Source organism: Macrobrachium nipponense, chromosome 16 (assembly GCF_015104395.2).
Source record: "Macrobrachium nipponense isolate FS-2020 chromosome 16, ASM1510439v2, whole genome shotgun sequence".
In the NCBI taxonomy this organism is placed as follows: domain Eukaryota; kingdom Metazoa; phylum Arthropoda; class Malacostraca; order Decapoda; family Palaemonidae; genus Macrobrachium; species Macrobrachium nipponense.
Window position 1 is genome coordinate 36,284,364 of NC_087209.1, and position 22,878 is coordinate 36,307,241.

General features: G+C 36.2%; 1 protein-coding gene across 1 annotated transcript in view; it reads right to left on the reverse strand.

Annotated features, from left to right (window-relative positions):
• The window catches only part of LOC135195306 (mucin-17-like), a 140,304-nt gene that overhangs the window by 6,957 nt on the left and 110,469 nt on the right, over nt 1-22,878 (reverse strand). Inside the window, exons 18-23 of the mRNA XM_064221567.1 lie at nt 21,937-22,073; nt 17,925-18,035; nt 17,154-17,220; nt 13,113-13,198; nt 5,167-5,290; nt 4,691-4,792 (exon numbers count right to left, since the gene is read on the reverse strand). Of these exons, the coding sequence (XP_064077637.1) occupies nt 4,691-4,792; nt 5,167-5,290; nt 13,113-13,198; nt 17,154-17,220; nt 17,925-18,035; nt 21,937-22,073 (627 nt within the window). The remainder of the gene's footprint in view (nt 1-4,690; nt 4,793-5,166; nt 5,291-13,112; nt 13,199-17,153; nt 17,221-17,924; nt 18,036-21,936; nt 22,074-22,878) is intronic.

Below are 22,878 nucleotides of genomic sequence, written 5' to 3' on the forward strand. Positions count from 1 at the left end.
GCCAAAAATAATTTTTTCTGTTTTTGAAGGAAAATTTCTGTATCTCACAAACGAGTGCTTCTAGAAAAATATTACACGAGTTAAAAATTATTCAAAAAACATTTTTACACTATTATGTGACTTATAGATCCATCTATTCATAATCATATTCATAATATGGTATAGTCTATGCAAAAAACTTTTTTGTTTTAGTGGTAAAAATTTGTCAGTAACTTGAGAATGACTGCTTCTATAGAGAAAAACATTACTAGAGTTCAAAATTGTTTAAAATCACATCTAAGCTTGATTATGGCAATCCTTTATGATAATAATTCTTTATTGCAGAACATCTTATGTTAAAAAAAAAAATGAGAATCATCTCAAGTTAACGTAAGGGTGTACTTTGAGTAAGATGGAGTTCTTCAACAAGCGAACATTCTAAAAAGTGTAAATCTTTGATTTCCTACGACAATTTTGAAATCTTAGAACAAGCTGCTGATGAAACCTCTCTCCAGATCCTCGAGTCGTTAACTATCAAACAACTGGTTCCATCTTTGAATAGTCAGGGCCTTTTGGTGCCCTTCTTGGTCACTCACTTTCTTAGTTTGAGGCGTCAGGTTGGTTTCAACTTTTATGTTACGATTCTAATATCTATATTTAAACATTAATGAGTTTTACTGGGACATATATATATATATATATATATATATATATATATATATATATATATATATATATACACACACACACACACACACACACACATATATATATATATATATATATATATATATATATATATATATATATATATATATATATATGTTTTGTATATATATTCATATATATGTATGTATCTATATGTGTGTGTATGCATGCATATAAAACCCCAAGTAACATTCTCTCTGAGAGGCAGCAAGGCCGAGTGAATAGCGAGTCTTTAATTGGCGTCGTCGCGTGTCGGACGGTCAAAGAAAAGTTTAGGTATGTCCCCCCCCCCTAAAAAAAAACCCACAAATGAGTGAGTGAGTGGGAGTCCCACACTTCCCTTTGAGTCCTGAATGTCTTTATGTCGAGCGGCGAGGCAGAAGGTGTCTAGAACGAACCTGAAAAGCTAATTCATTAACGGTTTATGGGGGCCTTTGTGTCTCTCAAAGACGCCAGGCTCACGGGAGCGACAAAAGACTGTCAACACTCGGCCAGCCCTTCCTTGCATGTTGGGTATCCTGGGTAGGTGGGGCACGGTCGTTAGGGCGCATGTGGAGATGAGGCCTTGCTTCGGTGTTGTTGTAATCATTATCATTGCAGTTTTATTGTTGTAATTATTTTTATAGTCATTGTCATTTATTTTTATTGTAATCATTATCATTGTAGTTTTATTGTTGCAACTGTAATTTTGATTTTAAATTGTAATTGTTTTTTAATTGTTATTGTTGTATATATTATCATTATAGTCTTTTTGTCGTAATTATCATTGTAGTTTTCTTGTTGTAGTTATCAATGTGTTTTATTGTTGTAATTATTATGCTATTTTTATTGCTATAAATATCATCATTGCAATTTTATTGCTACTATTATTATTAGTGTTATTGTTGTAATTGTAATGTATTTCTTTTGTTGTAATTATTATCGCTGCAGTACTGTCGTACTTATTCATTGTAGTGTTACTGTTCTAATGACTATCATTGTAGTTTTAATGCATATAATTGTAATCATTGTAGTTTTATTGTTGTAATCATTATCACTGTAGTTTTATTGTTGAAGTCATTGTCACTATAGTTTTATTGTTATGATTATTATCACTGTTATGGTATTGTTGTTATTATTGACATTGTAGGTTTATTGTGATTATTACCATTGTATTGGTACTGTTGTAATTATTATCATTGTAGTTATATTGTTGTAATTATCATCACTGTAGTGTTATTATTGCAATCATTATCATTGTAGTTTTATTGTGGTTATGACTATCATTGTATTTTTATTGTTTAAATGATCATTATGTTCTTATTCATGTATTTATTGTTGTGATCATTATCATTGTAATTTTTAGTTGTAATAAATTTTTATTTAAGCTTTATTGTAGTAACTATTATAATTGTAGTTTTATCGTTGTGATAGTTATAATTTTAGTTTTTACTGTTATAATTATTATAATTTTAGTCTTTACTGTTGTAATTATTATAATTTTATTTATATTGTGATAATTATCATTTCAGTTTTATTGTTGTAATTATTATCATTATAGTTTTATTGCTGTCCTAATCATAGTTTTAGTTTAATTGTTTTAAATATTATCATTGTAGTTTGATTGTTGTAATTATTATCGATATAGTTTGATTGTTGCAATTATTATCATTATAGTTTTATTGTTGTAATAATAATTACTGTAGTTGTTGTTGCTGAAGTGCTTTGTTACCGAGTTTTAATAATTATAAAATTTTTGTCATCACTGGTAGGCAGCTTCTGATTTGTCAACACTATTATTATTATTACATTACTGAAATCAATTTTATGAAGACTTGCAATAATAATAATGATAATACGCATAGTACTTTTTGCAGACTTACTGGTAAAATTCTTCAGCAATAATAATGGTAATGGAAAAATAATATAGTAGTTTTAACAGCATTTATAATATATGTATGTATGTATGTATGTATGTATGTATGTATGTATGTATGTATGTATGTATATGTACATATCTCGAAAGTTTATCCAAAAAAGTGTGAGGAAATCTAAATCTTAAAAGGAAAGTTTGACTTAATGGAATTAGCTTCAGTTACTTGTGACACGATGCTTATCACCCGCTCGGGCTGTTGATATATTTTGACTGGTGAATTAATCCTTGATTTAGTATTTACAAGAACAATTTGTCAGCGACTGGCTTGTTTTCTGTCAGGTAGTCATCCAGTTATGCAGAAATGAGAATAACGAATAACAAGTAAAAAATTCGCCGAAGAATCAAGTTTTCCGTACATTATATAATCAGGGCCACCGAAAATAGATCTATCTTTCGGTGGTCTCGCTATAATGCTGTATGATCTGGGGCTCATGAAACTTTAACCTCGGGCGGAGGTGGCCTGGCCTATATCGTTGCCAGACGCACGATTCTGGTTCACTTCAATCTTAAATAAAATAAAAACCACTGAAGCTACAGGGCTGCAATTTGGTATGTTTGATGTTTGGAGGTGGATGACCAACATATCAATTTGCAGCCCTCTAGCCTCAGTAGTTTTTCAGATCTGAGGGCAGGCAGAAAAAGCGCGCAAGCGGATAGACATAGCTATCTCAATAATTTTTTCAGAAAACTAAAAATGATAATGATAAGATGATGATGATGATGATGATGATGATGACGACGACGTACAAAGAATAATCACATTCTGACAAATGCAGGAGACAAAAAGACTCCCCTTTGATGGTTGCTTTTAACTATAATGATAAAGTTTTTCATAGCAGCACACAACTGCATCTCCTAATAAAGAATTTGGTATTGTTGCACTAACAGTAGAAAATACTAAGCAAGAAGATTATTTTAATCTTATGAATAATAATCATGAAAACAATAACAATTATGATAATAACATCTGCAATTGTGACTCTTTTTGTTGTTAATAGGGGATGAAATTTTGTAATTATTGCATTCATCCTCCTTATTGTTATTGTTATTATCATCATGATTCCTCTAAACCTCCCAAATACAGCTAGTATGTAGTTCCGAAAACCACACTGACATGCTTAACCAACAGCCAATGTGCATTTGTAATACTATATGGCTGCTCTCGTAGTTTTGATTAACAAGGAGTTAAATTTCTCTTATTATCTACATACCCCGTAGGGGGTTAGCGCCGTTAGTGCCCTCCATTTGGTGCAATGTAGGCATTATTCAAGTTTCTTTGCAGCGTCCCTTCGGCCCCTAACTGCAACCCCTTTTCATTCCTTTTACTGTACTTCCATTCATATTCTCTTTCTTCCATCTTACTGTCCTCCCTCTCGTAACGACAAACCTTGTCACTCTCCATTTCTTTTTCAGCGCTGAATGGCCTTAGTTGCCCCAGTGCTTGGCATGTATGCCAAAAGTCTATAAATCAATCTGCTACAAAACTAAGTTGATACTATTGAACAGATATCATTGCAAAAATAGTGACATGAATTTAGGCTAGTTTTATTTGCTTCATTCAATTTTACTAAAGAACAAAGCTACAACATTCGACTGAGAATCCCTAAAATATACTTAGTCCTTCATACCCGTAAAAGGCAAAATAATTATATCTCTTAAAAGGATTATGAAATATCAGCTTCATTCTACGTAACATAAAGATATGAGTCAATCTTTCAACCCGATAATAAAGATAAAAAAATCTAGCTTGTCCTCTCTGAAAATAGAAAATTAAAAGAAACAATGACAGATTGATCCTATCCTAGTGAAATATGATATATATATCCTGATTTGGTCTTATGTAAAAACGAAATAATTATCTGATTTTCTCCTAAAAATACAGATAAGTAATTTTTTTTTATCCTGGTTTGCGCATCACAAAATAAAGATAAAATCTGTGATTTTCTACTCAAAAGAAGGTTGCATCACCTAATCTATTCTACATAAAATGCAAATACAACATCTGATGTATTTTCCCAAGAGTAAAACTGCAATATGTGACTCATCCTCGCAAAAAAAGATTTTATGTGCATGACTGAGAAATATTACCTGCTTCTTCAAATGCTTCGAAATTCGATCGGGCAAAGAATTGAGGATGGCTGTGCGCACCGATTCATTCACAATGCAGTGTAGAACAAGAATCATCAGTCCCTGAAAAATACCATCATACAGGGATTATTTTACACACAGACATATATATATATATATATATATATATATATATATATATATATATATACATATATATATAATATATATAATATATATATATATATATATATATATATATATATATGGTTGTGTGTGTATATATATATAGAGCGATGTATACCCTATGAATAAAGCAACATAAAAAAAGGAAACATTGAGATATGCATTAAGACTTTTATTTATCACTGTATTTATGAAGTTCATGCATTGCTTACTGTTATCCTTCAAGATTTGTATTGCTACGAGTGTTGCCAGCGCTTCAGATCTCATAAAGAAATGAAGGGAAGCTTAAGACGTCTTGCAAACGAATTTACCTGGGATGCATTGAAGATGGTAAATATGTAGGCGAAGACGTGTCCAGTATTGATGTACAGGAATCCGAACACCCATGTCGTCCCCAGGAGACAGTTGAGGGAAAATGACCCTTTGACCCATAACCTGCAAAATGAACGGCTGCTACAAATGTATGTTTGAAGGGTATAGAGTCTACTGGTAACATTCACTGTTGCTGTGGATTTCTGGCAGTGGTGGATTTAAGGGGGGCGGAAGAGGGGGCCACCTGATCCCACATTTATAAAAATATAGAACATTGTTTTCTTTCACTAAATCATTATTAGCAGGAAACATTCACAACAACATCTATACAACAACAAAAACAATGACAACAACACCTACTACTATATGTATCTGTGTGCATATATATTTGAATATTGATATATATGTACCGTATGTGTGTACATGTTACATTTACATATATATGATAATCCTTAGTGGGACCCCAATGAAAGATTTCTAGATCCGCCTGATTTAAGGACGCAGTCTCTTATAACTTCTCTGCTTTGTAATATTTTGGGTTGGCTTCCCACTGGAAGCTTTCAAATCCGAAAGGAATGTTGTTGAAAGAAAGTTTCCCTCCCGGGAGATGGGTTGATGCCTGATCTATTGCGGTGAGTTTTCTACATGTGCTTTTTGAATATGTGTGTGTGTGTTTTTCTTATTGTCTGAACGAAAAAGTGCATTTTCATTTCATTCAGATGATTTCATACAATCAGAGTTTCATGCTTATATAACATAGTTTCTTAATTAAGTTCCTCGTTGGACGAGGTGGTTGTGTGCTCGCTACCGATTCGGTAGCCCGAGTTCGATTCCCCTCTCTGCTTAACGTGGAATCAGAAGAATTTGTATCAGGCAATTCGAAATTAATTTTTCTATATAATATGGTTCGCATCCCACCATAAGCTGTAGGTCCCGTTGTTAGGTAACCAACTGGCTCCTAGCCACGTAAAAATATCTAATCCTTTGGGCCAGCCCTAGGAGAGTTCTTAATCAGCTCAATGGTCTTGTTAAAGTAAGATATACTTAACTTTGTTTCTTTATTAACAGCAATCTCAGTCGTATTAGTTTTCTGAAAAATAAAACTATTGAGATGGCTTCGTCTGCCCCTCAGCACATTTCTTTCTGTCCGCCATCGGATCTTAAAATCCACTGAGTCTAGAGGGCTGCAAATTGGAACGTTGATTACCCACCCTCCAATCATCAAACGTACCAAATTGCAGCAATCTAGCCTCAGTAGTTATTATTTCATATAAGGTTAAAGTTAGCCGTAATCGTGTGTCTGGCAACATTATAGGCTAGGCCAGCACCGGGTCGTGGTTAAAGTTTCGAGACCACCGAAAGATAGATCTATTTTCGGTGCCTTGATTATATGATGTACAGAAAACTCGATTACGCAAGAAAAACTTCGGTGCGTTTTTTATTCACTTCCATTCTTTCCCCTTCTGTCGTTGAGGGGACAAAAGTTTCGTTAAATATCTGTGATTGCGAATTGTTATCGTGACACCACAGATTCAGACGATTGAGAATAGGAAGGATTCCAGGAATGGGTCCAGTTGAAAGATTTATAAATACAAACTTTATATAATATTACTATTTACTTTTTTACTTTTACTTATGAAATATAAATTATTAATTCGAATATTCAATTACTGAGCGAATGGGTTAGTCTGCTTGGGAGGTTAGACCTCCTTTTCTTGTTACTTAATTTTTTATGTTTTAAATATAAAACGTATCTTAAAAAAATTTCTATTTTAATTAAAACTTGAATTTAAGTTTTTAGATTTTTAGTTTTAAATTTTATGAATTGAAAGGATCTGCATATTCCCGGCACTGATTCCACTTGAAAGATTGCCATTATGCTTACGCAAGACATTATACCCTGTTGAAAGACTGAGACTATGCTTGTTCCCAGCAATTTTACCAGTTGAAAGACTGAAAATATACTTATTTTCGTCAGTGATTTCCATCTGAAAGCTTGAGAATATGCTTTCCTCTTGGAATGATTTCCAGCTGAGAAATTGAGAATATGCTCTCCTCTCAGCATCATTTCCAGCTGAGAAATTGAGAATATGCTCTCCTCTCAGCATCATTTCCAGCTGAGAAATTGAGAATATGCTCTCCTCTCAGCATCATTTCCAGCTGAGAAATTGAGATTATGCTCTCCTCTCAGCATCATTTCCAGTTGAGATTAAAAATATGCTCTCCTTTCCGCATCATTTCCAGTTGAGAGATGAAGAATATGCTCCCCTCTCAGCATAATTTCCAGTCGAGAGATTAAAAATGTGCTCCCCTCTCAGCATCATTTCCAGTTGAGAGATTAAAAATATGCTCTCCTCTCGGGATTATTTTCAGTTGAGAGATTAAGAATATGATCTCCTCTCAGCATTATTTCCAGTTGAGAGATGAAGAATATGCTCCCCTCTCAGCATCATTTCTAGTTGAGAGATTAAAAATATGCTCTCCTCTCAGCATTATTTCCAGTTGAGAGATTAAGAATATGCTCTCCTCTCAGCATCATTTCTAGTTGAGAGATTCAGAATATGCTCTCCTCTCAGCATTATTTCCAGTTGAGAGATTAAGAATATGCTCTCCTCTCAGCATCATTTCTAGTTGAGAGATTCGGAATATGCTCTCCTCTCAGCATTATTTCCAGTTGAGAGATTAAGAATATGCTCTCCTCTCAGCATCATTTCTAGTTGAGAGATTCAGAATATGCTCTCCTCTCGGCGTTATTTCCAGCTAAAAGATTGAGAATGTGCTTTTCCCCGGCATTATCTCTTGTTAAAATTTAAAGTGGAAATTCTGAGAATGCAACTTACTTAGCTATGACTTCGGTTAAAGAATTGGCTTCCAATATACCTGAGCGCCTGGCTCACTCGTTTTTATAATGTTACGAACATATTCATATCTTTGTGATATAAGAGAGAGAGAGAGAGAGAAGAGAGAGAGAGAGAGAGAGAGAGAGTATACGGTTAGGGGGTTTATATTCTCCCCACATCCCAATTATTAAAGCATAAGAAGCAAATGATAAACACATCTACAGGGTCTCTGCTGTTTGTTTTTCAAAGGGCATGAATGGCCTAGGAAAGGAATTCCTTTCATGCTCGCCTCCCACGTGGGGATGAAAGAAGAATGAGTAGGTGGAGGGGAGGGGAGGGGATGGAAATGGGAGGGGCAGGAGGCACTCGTTGCTTTTCTTTCTCAACAGACCACGAACCGCCTTCTCCCAAGTGCCTGAGATCTAATATTCTATGAAGTCTTTATCCAGCAACTATTTTATTTCCTCTGCTTCCCCTGGACAGTTCCTTATCTTTTTCTCTTTCCATCTAAAAGTCTTCCTTATAAAGCGACTGCTTGGGCCAATTTGACTCTCAGCAGTAATTCTAAAGAACTTGCACATTGTGGTGAATATTCTGGACACTGAGCCTTTCCTGGAAGGAATCTCTTTCTTCTACTCTAATAAGGACCATCTGGCTGTTACTTTGGATCATCTGCCTCTTCAGGAAGGGTTCATCTTCTCTCTTCAGGAAGGGTTCATCTTCCACTCTTCAGGAAGGGTTCATCTTCCTCTCTTCAGGAAGGGTTCATCTTCCTCTCTTCAGGAAGGGTTCATCTTCATCTCTTCAGGAAGGGTTCATCTTCCTCTCTTCAGGAAGGGTTCATCTCGCTCTTCAGGAAAGGATTCATCTTCTCTCTTCAGGAAGGGTTCATCTTCGCTCTTCAGGAAGGGTTCATCTTCGCTCTTCAGGAAGGGTTCATCTTCGCTCTTCAGGAAGGGTTCATCTTCTTCTCTTCAGGAACGGTTCATTTCGCTCTTCAGGAAGGATTCATCTTCTCTCTTCAGGAAGGGTTCTTCGCCTCTTCAGGACGGGTCATCTTCGCTCTGGGGGTTCATCTTGCTCTTCAGGAAGGGGGTGGGTTCATTTCCTCTCTTCAGGGGGTTTCATCTCCTCTCTTCAGGAGGGGTTCATCTCCTCTCTTCAGGAAGTGTTCATCTTCTCTCTTCAGGAAGGATTCATCTTCTCTCTTCAGGAGGGGTTCATCTCCTCTCTTCAGGAAGGGTTCATCTTTACTCTTCAGGAAAGGTTCACCTCTCTTCAGGAAGGGTTCATCTCTCTTCAGGAAGGGTTCATTTCCTCTCTTCAGGAAGGGTTCATTTCCTCTCTTCAGGAGGGGTTCATCTCCCTCTTCGGAAGGGTTAGTCTTTGCCTCCTCAGGAAAGGTCACCTCTCTTCAGGAAGGGTTCATTTCCTCTCTTCAGGAGGGGTTCATCTCCTCTCTTCAGGAAGGGTTCGTCTTTGCTCTTCAGGAAAGGTTCACCTCTCTTCAGGAAGGGTTCATCTCTCTTCAGGAAGGGTTCATTTCCTCTATTCATGAGGGGTTCATCGCCTCTATTTGAGGAAGGGTTCATCTTCACTCTTCAGGAAGGGTTCATTTCCTCTCTTCAGGAAGGGTTCATCTTCACTCTTCAGGAAAGGTTCACCTCTCTTCAGGAAGGGTTCATCTCTCTTCAGGAAGGGTTCATTTCCTCTATTCAGGAAGGGTTCATCTTTGCTCTTCAGGAAAGGTTCACCTCTCTTCAGGAAGGGTTCATCTCTCTTCAGGAAGGGTTCATTTCCTCTATTCAGGAGGGGTTCATCTCCTCTCTTTTAGGAAGGGTTCATCTTCACTCTTCAGGAAGGGTTCATTTCCTCGCTTCAGGTAGGGTTAATTTCCTCTCTTCAGGAAGGGTTCATCTTCTGAAGTTTAGCGGTTACTTTTGGTGAATCTCTCCTGGAAAGTCACTTTTTCTGATTAAGTCTACCTTATTTGATGGTGCTTGTAACGATCTGATATTCCTGAAAGGTTTCTTCTTAGAATCTGACATGATTTACCGGTTCCTTTGGACAATTTGTCTACTCTGGAAGGTGCTTTTTCTTTATTGAAATTTTTATATGTACCTGGTACTTTTGACAATCAGCCTCTCCAGGAAACTCCTTCTTCTTGAAATCAGCCTTATGTAACAGCTACGTTGGTAAATCTACCTCTCCATCCATGATAATATCTTCTTTTTTAAAATCCGTGTCATGTAACCATTAGTTTTGGCAATCTGCCCTTCCAGGATAATGTTCAATTGGAGGGGGTAGCACATCTCCTAAACTATTTCTAGCCTTCTCACATATGTTGCAAGCTGCTTATTTTGCAAGAGTGCATATAATATGGGCTGGAGGCCACTGAATTTCTTGACTAAGATAATGTAAGCTTAATAAAGTAATTGAGGTGAAGTAGCAAATGTTCCATCAACACACCAGATGGTAGAAGTTGCTAAATGTTCCAACGAGGTATCCTAACTAAAAGTGATCCGCTATACAAAGTTCTCCCCAGTTTCAGGCGTGGGCTATTACACTTTGTATTCTTCAGGAAAGTCTAAGTCTTCAATGGATCTTGCGTTTTCAGGAACCAGGTTAGCAGGATTCCTAAAATTTTACGCAGAATAACTTGACACATCGCTTTGTCGAGTATGCAGCTGGCCAATAGCAGCTTAAGACATAAATTTCAGAGTTTTCCGACTTCTACTGCCAACGAAGATGGGTGTGGTCATTAATTTTCTTTAGAACTTTTAAGTCTAATGTATGAATTCTAGCACGACATCTACCGCCTTCATCAAACCTATACTGTATACATACCCATCACGGCAGAATTTCTTCTCATGCTGGGACGGCTGTCGCTGAAATTTTTGGCGCTAAATGCCTTGGCTCTGAAACAAGAACTCTATAGTGGACGAGCCCAATCGTAGGCGCTGCAGTGGCAACCCTGAATCGTACCATTCCCTTGCTTAGAATAGCCAGACTCTCGTGGACGGCACATTATTTCACTTCTTGAAATAATTCTACCCACATTATAGCGACTACTCTGAATGCTAAGCCTGTCATGAACGGCATCCCACTGGGAACCATCGTCTCCTCTTTTTAGTCATTCTTTTCATTGTCTTCGTTGTTGTTGCTCCTTCCTTCCTTCTCTCTCTCTCTCTCTAACCTGCGAAGTTTTTTTCTTGTTTTTAGGGCAACGGAACGTCTCCGGCGCTATTATTTCTGTTTGCCTTTCCGCTGGAAAGTCTCCTTATACCACGTGGAGAACAGAAACAAAGGTAAATTACTGTTTTGACATCTTATTACATACATAAAATTGACCGCAAGAAGGAAATGTTGACAACAGCAAAAGGAGGTTTATTCATTCCATACGTCAGGGTAATTGAGATGCGAGTTTTTTTTTTTACATCAATTCTATAAAGGCCTCTTAATTGCATGTAAAGACCAGCCTTTAATCGAGATATTAGGTAAATCGTGAATGGTTTTTTCTGATTCAATCAAGGAACCAAGTCTACAAGTTTAGATTAATCAGTGAATTATAGATGAAAGAACTAGGTTTCTACATACATACCTACATACATGTCAGAAAGGCAATGGGTTTTGTAAGAGCCTTTGTGAAGGAGAACACATTTTTTAGGTCTAGTTTCAAAGCTGAAAGGAGGTCTGTAAAAGTACTGTAAAGAGCAAAAAATCTTTTGAGGAGGTATGTAATAAGAGAGAGAGAGAAGGAGAGAGAGAGAGAGAGAGAGAGAGAGAGAGAGAGAGAGGTCTGGAGCAAGAAAATCAGGAAAACAAAATAGAGTGAAGACAGATAACTGAGAAAATAAATTCGGGATAAAATCGTCATAACTTCGTTGGATAAAAAAAAAATACACGAAAATTATGTTGAGAAAACCGAAGCAAATTTCCCACAGAATATTAAAAAATACTAGATAATTTCGACAAATTTTTCCAAAAGTATTGAAATTTATTGTATAGATCTCAGTTCATTCTGTACAGATAAGTATACAGTAAACAGGAGTTTCTGGTCTAGGGACTGGATAATTCGAGGAGATATCATATACTGAAGAAACCACACACACACACACACCAGAGAAAGAGAGAGAGAGAGCAGAGAGAGATGAGAGAGAGAGAGAGAGAGAGTAGAGAGAGAGATGAGATGGGAGAGAGATAGAGAGAGAGCGAGAGAGAGAGAGAGAGAGAGAGAGAGAGAGAGAGAGAGTTAACCAGTGAACTCTAAAGGAATTTACAACAGCTTTATTTAAGTTTGTTTACTTTTCCATATAAAAAATCGAACGTTTGCACGGAAAATAGTGGTCAAATTATGAGTGTCATGTAATGGTACTATTGTAAAGCTCTTAGACGGTATGGTATTGTCAAAGCATTATGCTCAGTATATATATTGTGATTATAAGATGGTTTCACTTTCTAAAATGCTCTCAGACAATTTAGCTGATAAGAAACTCTCATAAATACTACACAACACCCACATACCCATACATATATAGCACAGAAGATATATATTATATTATATATTAATATATATATATTATATATATATAATATATATCATATAATATATAATATATATATATTATAATTATATATTATTAATATAAAATTATAATAATATAACTATTTAATAAAAAACGTAATAGATTAAATTATAAATTAATAAATAATATTATATTAATTAAATAATTATAAAAATTCAATAATACAAATTAATATATAATATTTAATAATAATGTTAATATTAATATATTAATAAAATTTTAATAATAATAATAATATTTATATATATATAGATATATATAATGTATATATATATATATAATATATATATATATTATATGTATATACACATGTACATCATCTCTCCGTTTCCAAGAGGCTTTTTAAAAGGAGATTGCCAACCCACCCCACGCCCTTTTCACTGTAGTACCCATGACCAACGTCGAAGAAATGATCATTGGACTGAGTACATGGTGGCCGGACGAATGCAGTGGGTCACAATGAGAGTTGGAGATGGGCGTGGAGCTAGCAACCTCACTGCGCACCATCAGACCACTCACCGTATCTGTTCAGGCAGCGTCTTCTGTTTGTTCGTCCTCAGAGTAGCTGCAGAGCGGAGGGCGACCATCATGCTGAAGGTGTTCAGCTGAAATGGAGACGAATGCGGTTCAATATTATTGTCGTCTGCTTTGGTTTGATGAAATCTATAGGCTGTCAAGACAAGCACTGGGACCATTTCGTCTATTCAGCGCTTCAGACAATAAAATGAGGGATTTGGAGTTGTTGGACAGCAAGATAAAGAGGCCCAGAAGAATTTTAGTATCTATACAAGTAGTATTTAAGCATGGTAATGCAGCTTTTGATTACCCATGAAAACACTGATGACTAAACTTATTGTGGAATATTGATGTGGTAATTTAAATTTACTTGTTTAATTTGTCGCTTGACCTGTTCTGACTAGGCTAACTTAGCATTACAGATGTTTACCTTTCCTGTCTATCACCTTATCTAATATAATTACAGGTGTTGTAACATATGTTTTAGCATTAAGTGCAGATCCGGAAATCTGAGAGGAGGGGGGAGGGGGTGGTGAAATGGTAGTAGGCGGGTTTGGATGACCTATACTGGAGCAGTTAGGACTAGAATATGAAGGAAAGGAAATACAAGGATATAAACGTGGAAATTGTGTAAAACCCCGATGTTGCAGTAAGAAGTAACAGTCAGAGAGGCTGGACAGTAAAATTGAATGAAATTGAATATATAATTTAGGCCAACGGCCAAGCACTGGGACCTATGAGGTCATTCAGCGCTGAAATAGAAATGGTGTAGCCTCGCAGTAGCACTATGAATCAATTGTTAGGAGAGGGTGGAAATTAAGATGGAACAAAGAAGATATGAAAGGAGGTACAGTAAAATGAACAAAAGGGGTTGTAGCTAACGGCCGAAGGGGCGCTGCAAAGAACCTGAAGTAATGCCTACAGTGCACCAGGAAGAGGAATATCTTGAAACTACATTTTTTTATTACCAAACGCTTACATTACTATAAAAAAAAATGATAAAATCCTGAATTTTTCAGGAGACTTCTATTAGAGAAACCACAGCCAATTTAGAGGAAATATATAATCTTATTTTCAAACTTGATTTCTTGAGAAATTTAGATATGGAGATAATATGAAGAACCAATGAAGCAAAGGATAAACATGAAAACAAAAATAATCTCTTTTTTTCAAGAATGATTCACTTTACAGTTTTTTACATATTGGTTGGAGAGAGAGAGAGAGAGAGAGAGAGAGAGAGAGAGAGAGAGAGAGAGAAATTGAAAATTATTGACAAACTATTAATAATGTTCAAGTATATCAATATTTATATTTTGGGTCAAAAATTTTCATCAAATTGATTTTTTGCTTGATGAGTGATTTTTTTTGCCATTCAGTAATTCTTATCACATAAGTTCGAAGTTAACATTTAAGATCGGCCATAAAATGATTATGAAAAATATTCTGTAAATGCGAATGAAGTTACAATAACAGTTCGGGTATAAAATATATATATATATATATATGGGTATATATATATATATACATATATATATATATATATAATATATATATATATATATATATCATATATGTGTGTGTATGATTATATATATTATCATAAAATCCACGTAAGAATACTACCAAGCACGCACCTTTCGTGCTACATTGTATGTATGTATGCGCATATACTATCTATATATATATATATATATTTTATGATATATGATAATAATCATACACACACACACATCTATATATATATATATATATATATATATATTATATATATATATATATATATATTATATATATATATATATACCCGAACTGTAATTGTAACTCATTTGCATTTACAGAATATTTTTCATTATCATTTTATGGCCGATCTTAAGTGTTAACTTCGAACTTATGGGATAAGGATATATATAATATATATATATATATATATATATATATATATATATATATATATATATATATACATACATACATACGTGCATTCGACACTTTTTCCTAGGAAGATGGTTCTAAATGGTGTTAGCCATACGATTCACATCAAGTAATTTATTTCAGAATTAGTCTGTTAGCCCCACGCTCTCTTCTACCCGTGCTGCTCCCAGTATAACTATCTGCAAAGTACGACAATGGATATATAAAGAAACTGGTCTAAGTGTCTTTCTACAGCCCAGGATCGATACTGGGATTTCTTAATTGCTGCAAGATAAATAAGAAAGCAACATCCTTTCTAGTAGGACCAGAACGGCGCTGCCCTTGAGGGAAGTCGCCGGTAAACTCAAAAGCTGTAAGTTGTGGCTTTTCAAAGTCGTCGAGGCAGAGCAGGACGAGGAGCCTCGAGTCCAAAGGTAAACACGGAGTTGCGGTTTCGGTAAGAAAATGGAAGCTTGAAAAATAAATAAGAAGATAAAAACAAAGTGAGTCATTGGTGGCAAACTCCCATTTCTTTGCTGACGAGTGCTTACACAATAAGACCTTTCTTTCCTTTCAGGGGTACTAACCCTTCCCTGAAAATAACGTCCTTGGTATGATGTTAGTCGCCTTACTTCTTTTTTGGTGAAGGACACTGAGGCCCAGGAAGGTAGCAGAGCGAAGGAAACTGAAGGACCGAACTGCTGTGTTTATGAGTTTCCTCGAAGACCTTTTTTGGGGGTACGTTTTCTGGTGGGTTTTCTTTGGGAGACAGTTTACCTACCCCTTCTTTCCCACCGTTATCCCTACATTAAGGGGTCGGTTGCCTGATGCACCTCCTCCAATGCCTTCTACCAAAGGTATCATCAGGCATAGTTGTTTGGCAGAGGGTTTTTTTTATGACCGCAATTATTGGCAGTGGGCCTAGCCTTTGACTAAAAAGCACGACTGCATGGCGGCAGGTTCCACAATTATGGGCAGTGGCCTAGCGTTTTACTAAAAAGCAAGACTGCGGCAGCAGTTTCCACAGTTAATGGCAGTGGGCCTAGCCTTTGACTAAAAAGCATGACTGCAAGGCAGCAGTTTCCACAATTATTGGCAGTGGCCTAGCCTTTTACTAAAAAGCATGACTGCAAGGCAGCAGTTTCCATAGTTATTGGCAGTGGGCCTAACCTTTTACTAAAAAGTAAGTCTGCAAGGCAGCAGTTTCCACAGTTATTGGATGTGGGCCTAGCCTTTGACTAAAAAGCATGACTGCAAGGCAGCAGTTTCCACAATTATTGGCAGTGGGCCTGGCCTTTTACTAAAAAGCAAGATTGCAAGGCAGCAGTTTCCACAGTTATTGGCAGTGGGCCTATCCTTTTACTAAAACGTAAGACTGCAAGGTAGTAGCTGTATTTTTTTCGCCATTTACGACATGCAGGACCTACGGTGGTAGTATTCTTACATCCCTACCACAGGATCTGACACTCTACCTTCTGGCTTCTCCAAATAATCTCTAGTCGCAGCCAAACAACGAGTCTAAGGGATTTTCATTTTCATGAAACCTTGAGACTTGGCCAATGCTGTAGCAATGTATGAGCATAAATTTCTACCTACACTATTAAGACCTCTCTCATATCCATCAGAGTTGAGCCTTCAGCTGTCCTTCTTTAATTTATGTCATGGAATGGAATGGAATATGGAATTTAGGCCAAAGGCCAAGCGCTGGGAGCTATGAGGTCATTTAGCGCTCAAAGTGAAATTGACTGTGAGAAGGTTTGAAATGTGCAAGAGGAGGAAAACTTCGCTGTTGTACTATGAAACAATTGTTAGGAGAGGTGGATAGCAAGATGGAATAGAGAGAATATGAGAGGACGTAGAGTATAAAGAATAGACGAATGGACGCTGCAAAAAACCTTAAGTAATGCCTACAGTGCACTGCGTGGGGTGCACTGACGGCACTACCCCTTTACGGAGGATTTCAGTTATGAAACCATCTAGAAAAAACTAAACACAAATGAAAACATAACACGCTACATATTTACGTTTACAAAAAGACACAAGTTCGTCCGAGAGTTCACTCACTTCCAGGCCACCAAGGACACTGAACAAAGACAAAATACAGACGTAAGCAAAACGTAATTGAATACTCACAATAACAATCACAATGAGAGGACCGGTGAATGTCCAGATGTAGCCATGTTCTGTAGATAACCAGCAGCTAAATCCAAAAGGAAATATAATAGACTGACGTCAAAGGATGAAGATTACAATCATTACTTTTAATCAAAGGCTCAGATATTTCTACTCTGTCAGTGAGCATTCATAAGGAATGCTGTCGAACACACACGCACACACACACAATGCATAGATCCACCAATGTAAGATCTAACAAGTAGATGAAAGCCAGAAATTTAAGTCACACACACACACACACACACACACACACACACACATATATATATATATATATATATATATATATATATATATATATATGTGTGTGTGTGTGTGTGTGAGTGTGTGTGCCTGTGGAATGAAAATGACTTGCAATTATAAACAATGGGATGACTTTGGATGGAGTTACCAATATGGGTATACCCCACTACAATCAGCCAACCACCAGGCACGCACTTTACTGCTTTGGTTATTAAAATTAAAGTGGATTTTCTTGAAACGTGCCCGTTTCGTTCAATCCTCATCTGGGAATCGAACACTGGTGAGGTGGGTGTCATATTTAGCAGGATATGACTAAGACACTGAATAATCATAAATGATTTCGCAATGAAAGGAATTAACTATTATTTAACATACGGGATTTCACACATGTAAATTGTAACTAAATACAAGGGACAATCGATTGCTTAAAATCTCATGTAAGGTGACAACATTCTCAATCATGTACATGAGATGCCATTTACTCACTATTCGCTATACGGAGGAGCGTAGGCATCCTGAGACGACCATTGACCGATGCCGTAAGCGACGAGTATCGTTGTCATAACCAGTATTGCCGGAACGCCGTATCCCAACAACCTGGAAAGATGAGAAATTAGTTGAGAAAACGACAAGGTAGTGCAAATTGTTAATATAGAAATAAAATGAAGCCTTGTGTAAATACTGATACTTCAAGAGGATTTCCGTTGAGTATTTGGTTGGATAATAACTATATCTCAGCGTTTTAGAAAATTACTTTTATAATGATGTATAACATATAATACATAAAACATTTGATATAAGAAATATTGCAAATATATTAAGTCTGTCATGGAAAGAAGGGGGACAAGAGTACCTTAGTTACTTTGAGAATTTGGAAGCAATGAGGAACACGTATAGGCTAATAGGTGTTAATACTGTCCTTTTTGGGGAAAGAAGATTCTGGACTAAAGGCTATTCTTCTCAAGAGTTTGAAAGAAGAATATTAGTTTTGAAGAGGCTAAGTTTCTCTCAAAACAGATGCGGATGCCAATGGAATTGACATGTCGCTGATGGAACACTTTCGCGTGGTCCTGACACAGGTCCAAAAATGAATACAAATTGTAGTAGGAGAAGTCTCATTCAGGAGGAAGTACTAGACCTGTCTTACAGGATAGTATAAGACTGGCAAAACCGAAGAGGAAATGGAATACCTAATTTGGCTTAACAGATGGATAGATGTGGTGAAAATACTATGAGTAACCTGTGTAGTTGTTCTGAAGTTTTCTGCACATGGTGGCCATCAACGATCAAACATTTGAATGTGAATGTGGCCTAGTTTACTATTTTGCCTTTCCTGTGGAATTGCACCCTGCTAGAGGAAACAACTAAATGTTAAGCATTTCACCTAGCGGAAGGTGGCTCCCGAAAAAATACAAAACAGCGAACACTGCCACATTCATAATTCAGCAACATTAACCACTTCATACACTGACACAGTAGGTTCATTAACGGCAGGGCACACTCTAGCTCCCAGAATGGCGATGCTTTTCCTTCCTAACACCTCTAACTATACCATTTATCTAGACCTTCCTAGATATTCCTCTGTCACAAGTCTCACTCCAGTCTTTTGTATAAATCCTGGTACCTACTTACCTTGTGTCACTTATTGTAAGACTTAAGGCTTCATTCATCCGACCGTTAACCTAATGATCCACTCCCAAATACTTATACAAATCTACTGCTTCTATTCTTGCATCATCCATATTATAACTTTCACTGTCCTATTTCACTATTTGCCATTTAACCTTATAACCTCACGCTTACTCCCATCTATTCTCAACTTTCTCCTTTTACAGAAATTGTAAGTTCTTTCACAAGACTATGCAATATTTCTTCACTATCAAAATAAGTGTTTTATGATTCACAAACATTAGAACTTCTGTACTTCATTACTGACTCACTTCCATTTTGTACAACTTGGTCCCAACATCCACTTTTTTTTTCTTTTTACTGTCTTCCCCATCCTATTCAAAAACATATTGAACAGAACGGAAACACAAATCTTCACTCAGATCCTATCTTTATCCCATCTTGTCAATATTCTGTTTACAATCTCTTAACACAAGCTTCGTTTTCATCATTAAAATTGAGCTTGGACCAGAACAATTATATCAATACACAGTATCAAACAATAACTGCAAGCAAGGAGACAACAATTATCATAAGTATGTATCTATATGCAATACATGAAAATTAATGAGTCCTAAATGAGAGCACGTAGGAATCGAAAATCTTCGGTGAACTGATGCATTCTTTCTGGGCTTGAGGACTTTAATGGAAATTCAACATGCAAAAGAGCACAGACATTTTGATGTAGGATATGGACTGCTTTGACTTTTTATAATATAAAATACCTATAATGAGACAATTATATTTTTTTTCTTGCTTCTCCTGTTGCTGTTATGTGTATTTAAAACTGAACAGTTCTGCTCCTTCAGAATAGGTAGCAAATTTTAAGTCATGAGTAAATGAGTCTTACGAGTTACTTCCAGTAACAGCAGCTTAGATTCCGAGACGATAATTAAATATACAGAGCATATCCACTTCTTACAGTGAATAACATAAGGCTTTACAGAGGGCTACAATCATCTTGAGGGCCTTTGTGGTAAACAAGCGATAATTACATATCAGGTAATATTACCTATTTCATACAAGCTGTTTCTTTGCACACATAGTTTATATATATATATATATATATATATATATATATATATATATATATATATATAGCAATCAAACAGAAGATAGTTTCGTAACACATCATAGCTTGTAAGCAGTTGATACATTAATTTTACGTAAAACCTCTATATAATGACACTATTCATATACGTATCTACTTTCCCTGAGTGTAACAACAATAGTCTCAAAATATAAAATTGTACGTCGTCTAGCCCGGTGCCAGCCTCTTTTACAATGGCCACAATATGAATATGCATTAAAAATGTACCTACGTTCGAGCTTCAGGATGGTACGTAAAGTTTCTGGTAGGGATTTTGAATCTCGACCTTTTCTAATATTGCCATTTTTTACGGTATAGATATACGATAATAGTTAGTAATATAACGATGATTTTTAAAAATTCCTTAAAGGCGAGGAAAGGGACAGCGGGCGCTGATATTACTCTCTAAGGAAGACAGGTGGGGGGGGGGGGGGGGGGGGGGGTTTGCGAGCATCGCTTGCAATACGTCTTATGTAAAGCAACTGCAGGCAATACAGAAGGTTATTAAGAGCTTTGGCGTCAGGGTGTCTCCCTTGTACTTCTTAATCCGTTCTCCTTGTTCTCTTCCAACCTGGCTGTCCAACTTCTTCAACCTTTCCAATATGTGTGACCCATCTGTCTTACTGAACTTCTTTATAATAACAGTAATACATAATGACACCAATTTATGATGACCAGAGAGCAACACACTAAGTTCCTTCGACGTTGTGAAATATGAGTGAGCGTAATTACGTATTCAAAATTTTAAACAAAGCTATGAAACAATTAAGCTGTAAGTAACGTATTGATTTCCTTGAAACATGCCCAAATGCATAAAGGTAAAAAAAATAAGTGTGTTAAATTGTGATTATATGCCTGTGCATGTGAATGCTCGTATGCATATCTGTCATATATGTACCGGTGCTGCCCAGGAAAACTCTGAATGATGACCAACAAACTCACTCTCACTCTTTCCCTCTTTCTCCACCCTAACATTACCCCTTCTACGCTTTCTCTCACTTCCTCTCCCTCTCTCCATTTCCTGTTAAGATAGTTGCTTCAATTAGATTGCCCAGCATTTTTGACATTCTATATTTCACCCCTTCTCCCTCCATTCCTATTGGGGCTGAACTTGGACTTATAGGGCATCGAGAGTGTGACTGTTCATCTCAGCGACCTCGAATACTATGGATTAGACACTAATATCTGTCGTTTTTGGTTATTTTTACATGTCACCCCCTTCTACCGCAGCCCCCTTTGGTGCCAGTGATGTTTTACCCCCACAGTATTCTTTTCCAGATAATAAGTCATATGTATACTAAGTTTGGATGAATCTGCTCAATTCGTTTCAGAGCTATGCTGGAACATACATACACATAAATCAGTAAAAAAAAAAAAAAAATATATATATATATATATATATATATATATAATATATATATATGCATGTGTGTGAAAATGTGAAGTTTTTAACATCTTCTTTTCCATCTTCTTTTCCTAATAGTTTTTAAGTTTCCACAGAAATCCTTTGTCTAGCAAAATGGGGAATAAAGAAAGAATTTAACCTTTCTGCTGTTGGGTTTCGAACATGGATCATGGGAATGAGAATTATCAAGCATTTGACCCCCTAAGGCAGACGGTTTTCCTCCATATACCTGATACATGTGACCAGTGCATAAAGGTCAGGGGGTATTGGAACAGATTTGTGCGGAACTGTGAGTCACATATAACAAAATGGATGAACCACTGGAATGTACTAACCAATACACAGGCATGTAGGATGCATGTGAAAGCACATCAGTGACTGTCTGCAGGAGATGGAGGCCCTCTGCTAGCATCCAGAACAGCGATGCCGTCAGCCAGTAATGAAGCACTATAGCTGCTACTGAACAGGCACTCTGAAAAACAAAGAAAAAATGTTAAAGATTGGTCTTCCCCCAGATTTTTTCATATGCTGGAATTTAAAATCAGTTTTGTTGAAGCCCTAGCACAATTTGAATTGAGGTGTCACTAGGCCATGCAACCTGACTCCCACCCAATGACTGATATATGTGTGTTGTTAAACCGACTTACCTAACTTAATACACAAACGCCAACTCCCATCTCACCATTATCTAACAAACGGATGTTGTGCTCCAACCTTTTGCAAGAATACCAAAACTTAATCCTCCTAGCATAACCTAAAACAGGCCAAATAATTCAAATAATTCAACGATACTCTAACAAACCTTCCTAACCTAACCCAATATTATAATTATACAATGTTGCTGGAAAATAAACTTTCTAACCTAACTTATAATGTTACAATGAATGTTACATTTTTATCTATTTAGATGTTAATTTGTTGATTTATTTTTTCTTATTGTATTCCCCATTACCTTCTGTTCTTCTTTCTAATGAACATCATGTTCTCTGGAAGCTTGCATATCAAGTCAATGGCACTTTGGGCTTGTTCCATATGAATAGGGTTCATCTTCTGGATGATGATAATAATAATAATAATAATAATAATAATTAATAATAATAATAATAATAATAATAATAATAATAACCTAACCCAACATAACTTAAAATAAGAACATCTTACAAAGCCTAACCTTTCTAACCGAACCCAGGGTAACATCCAACAGGAACATCATAACCTAAAATGTCATAAAGAAAAGCTAAGAATATATCATTGTGCGTTTCACAGAGGGAAAAGAA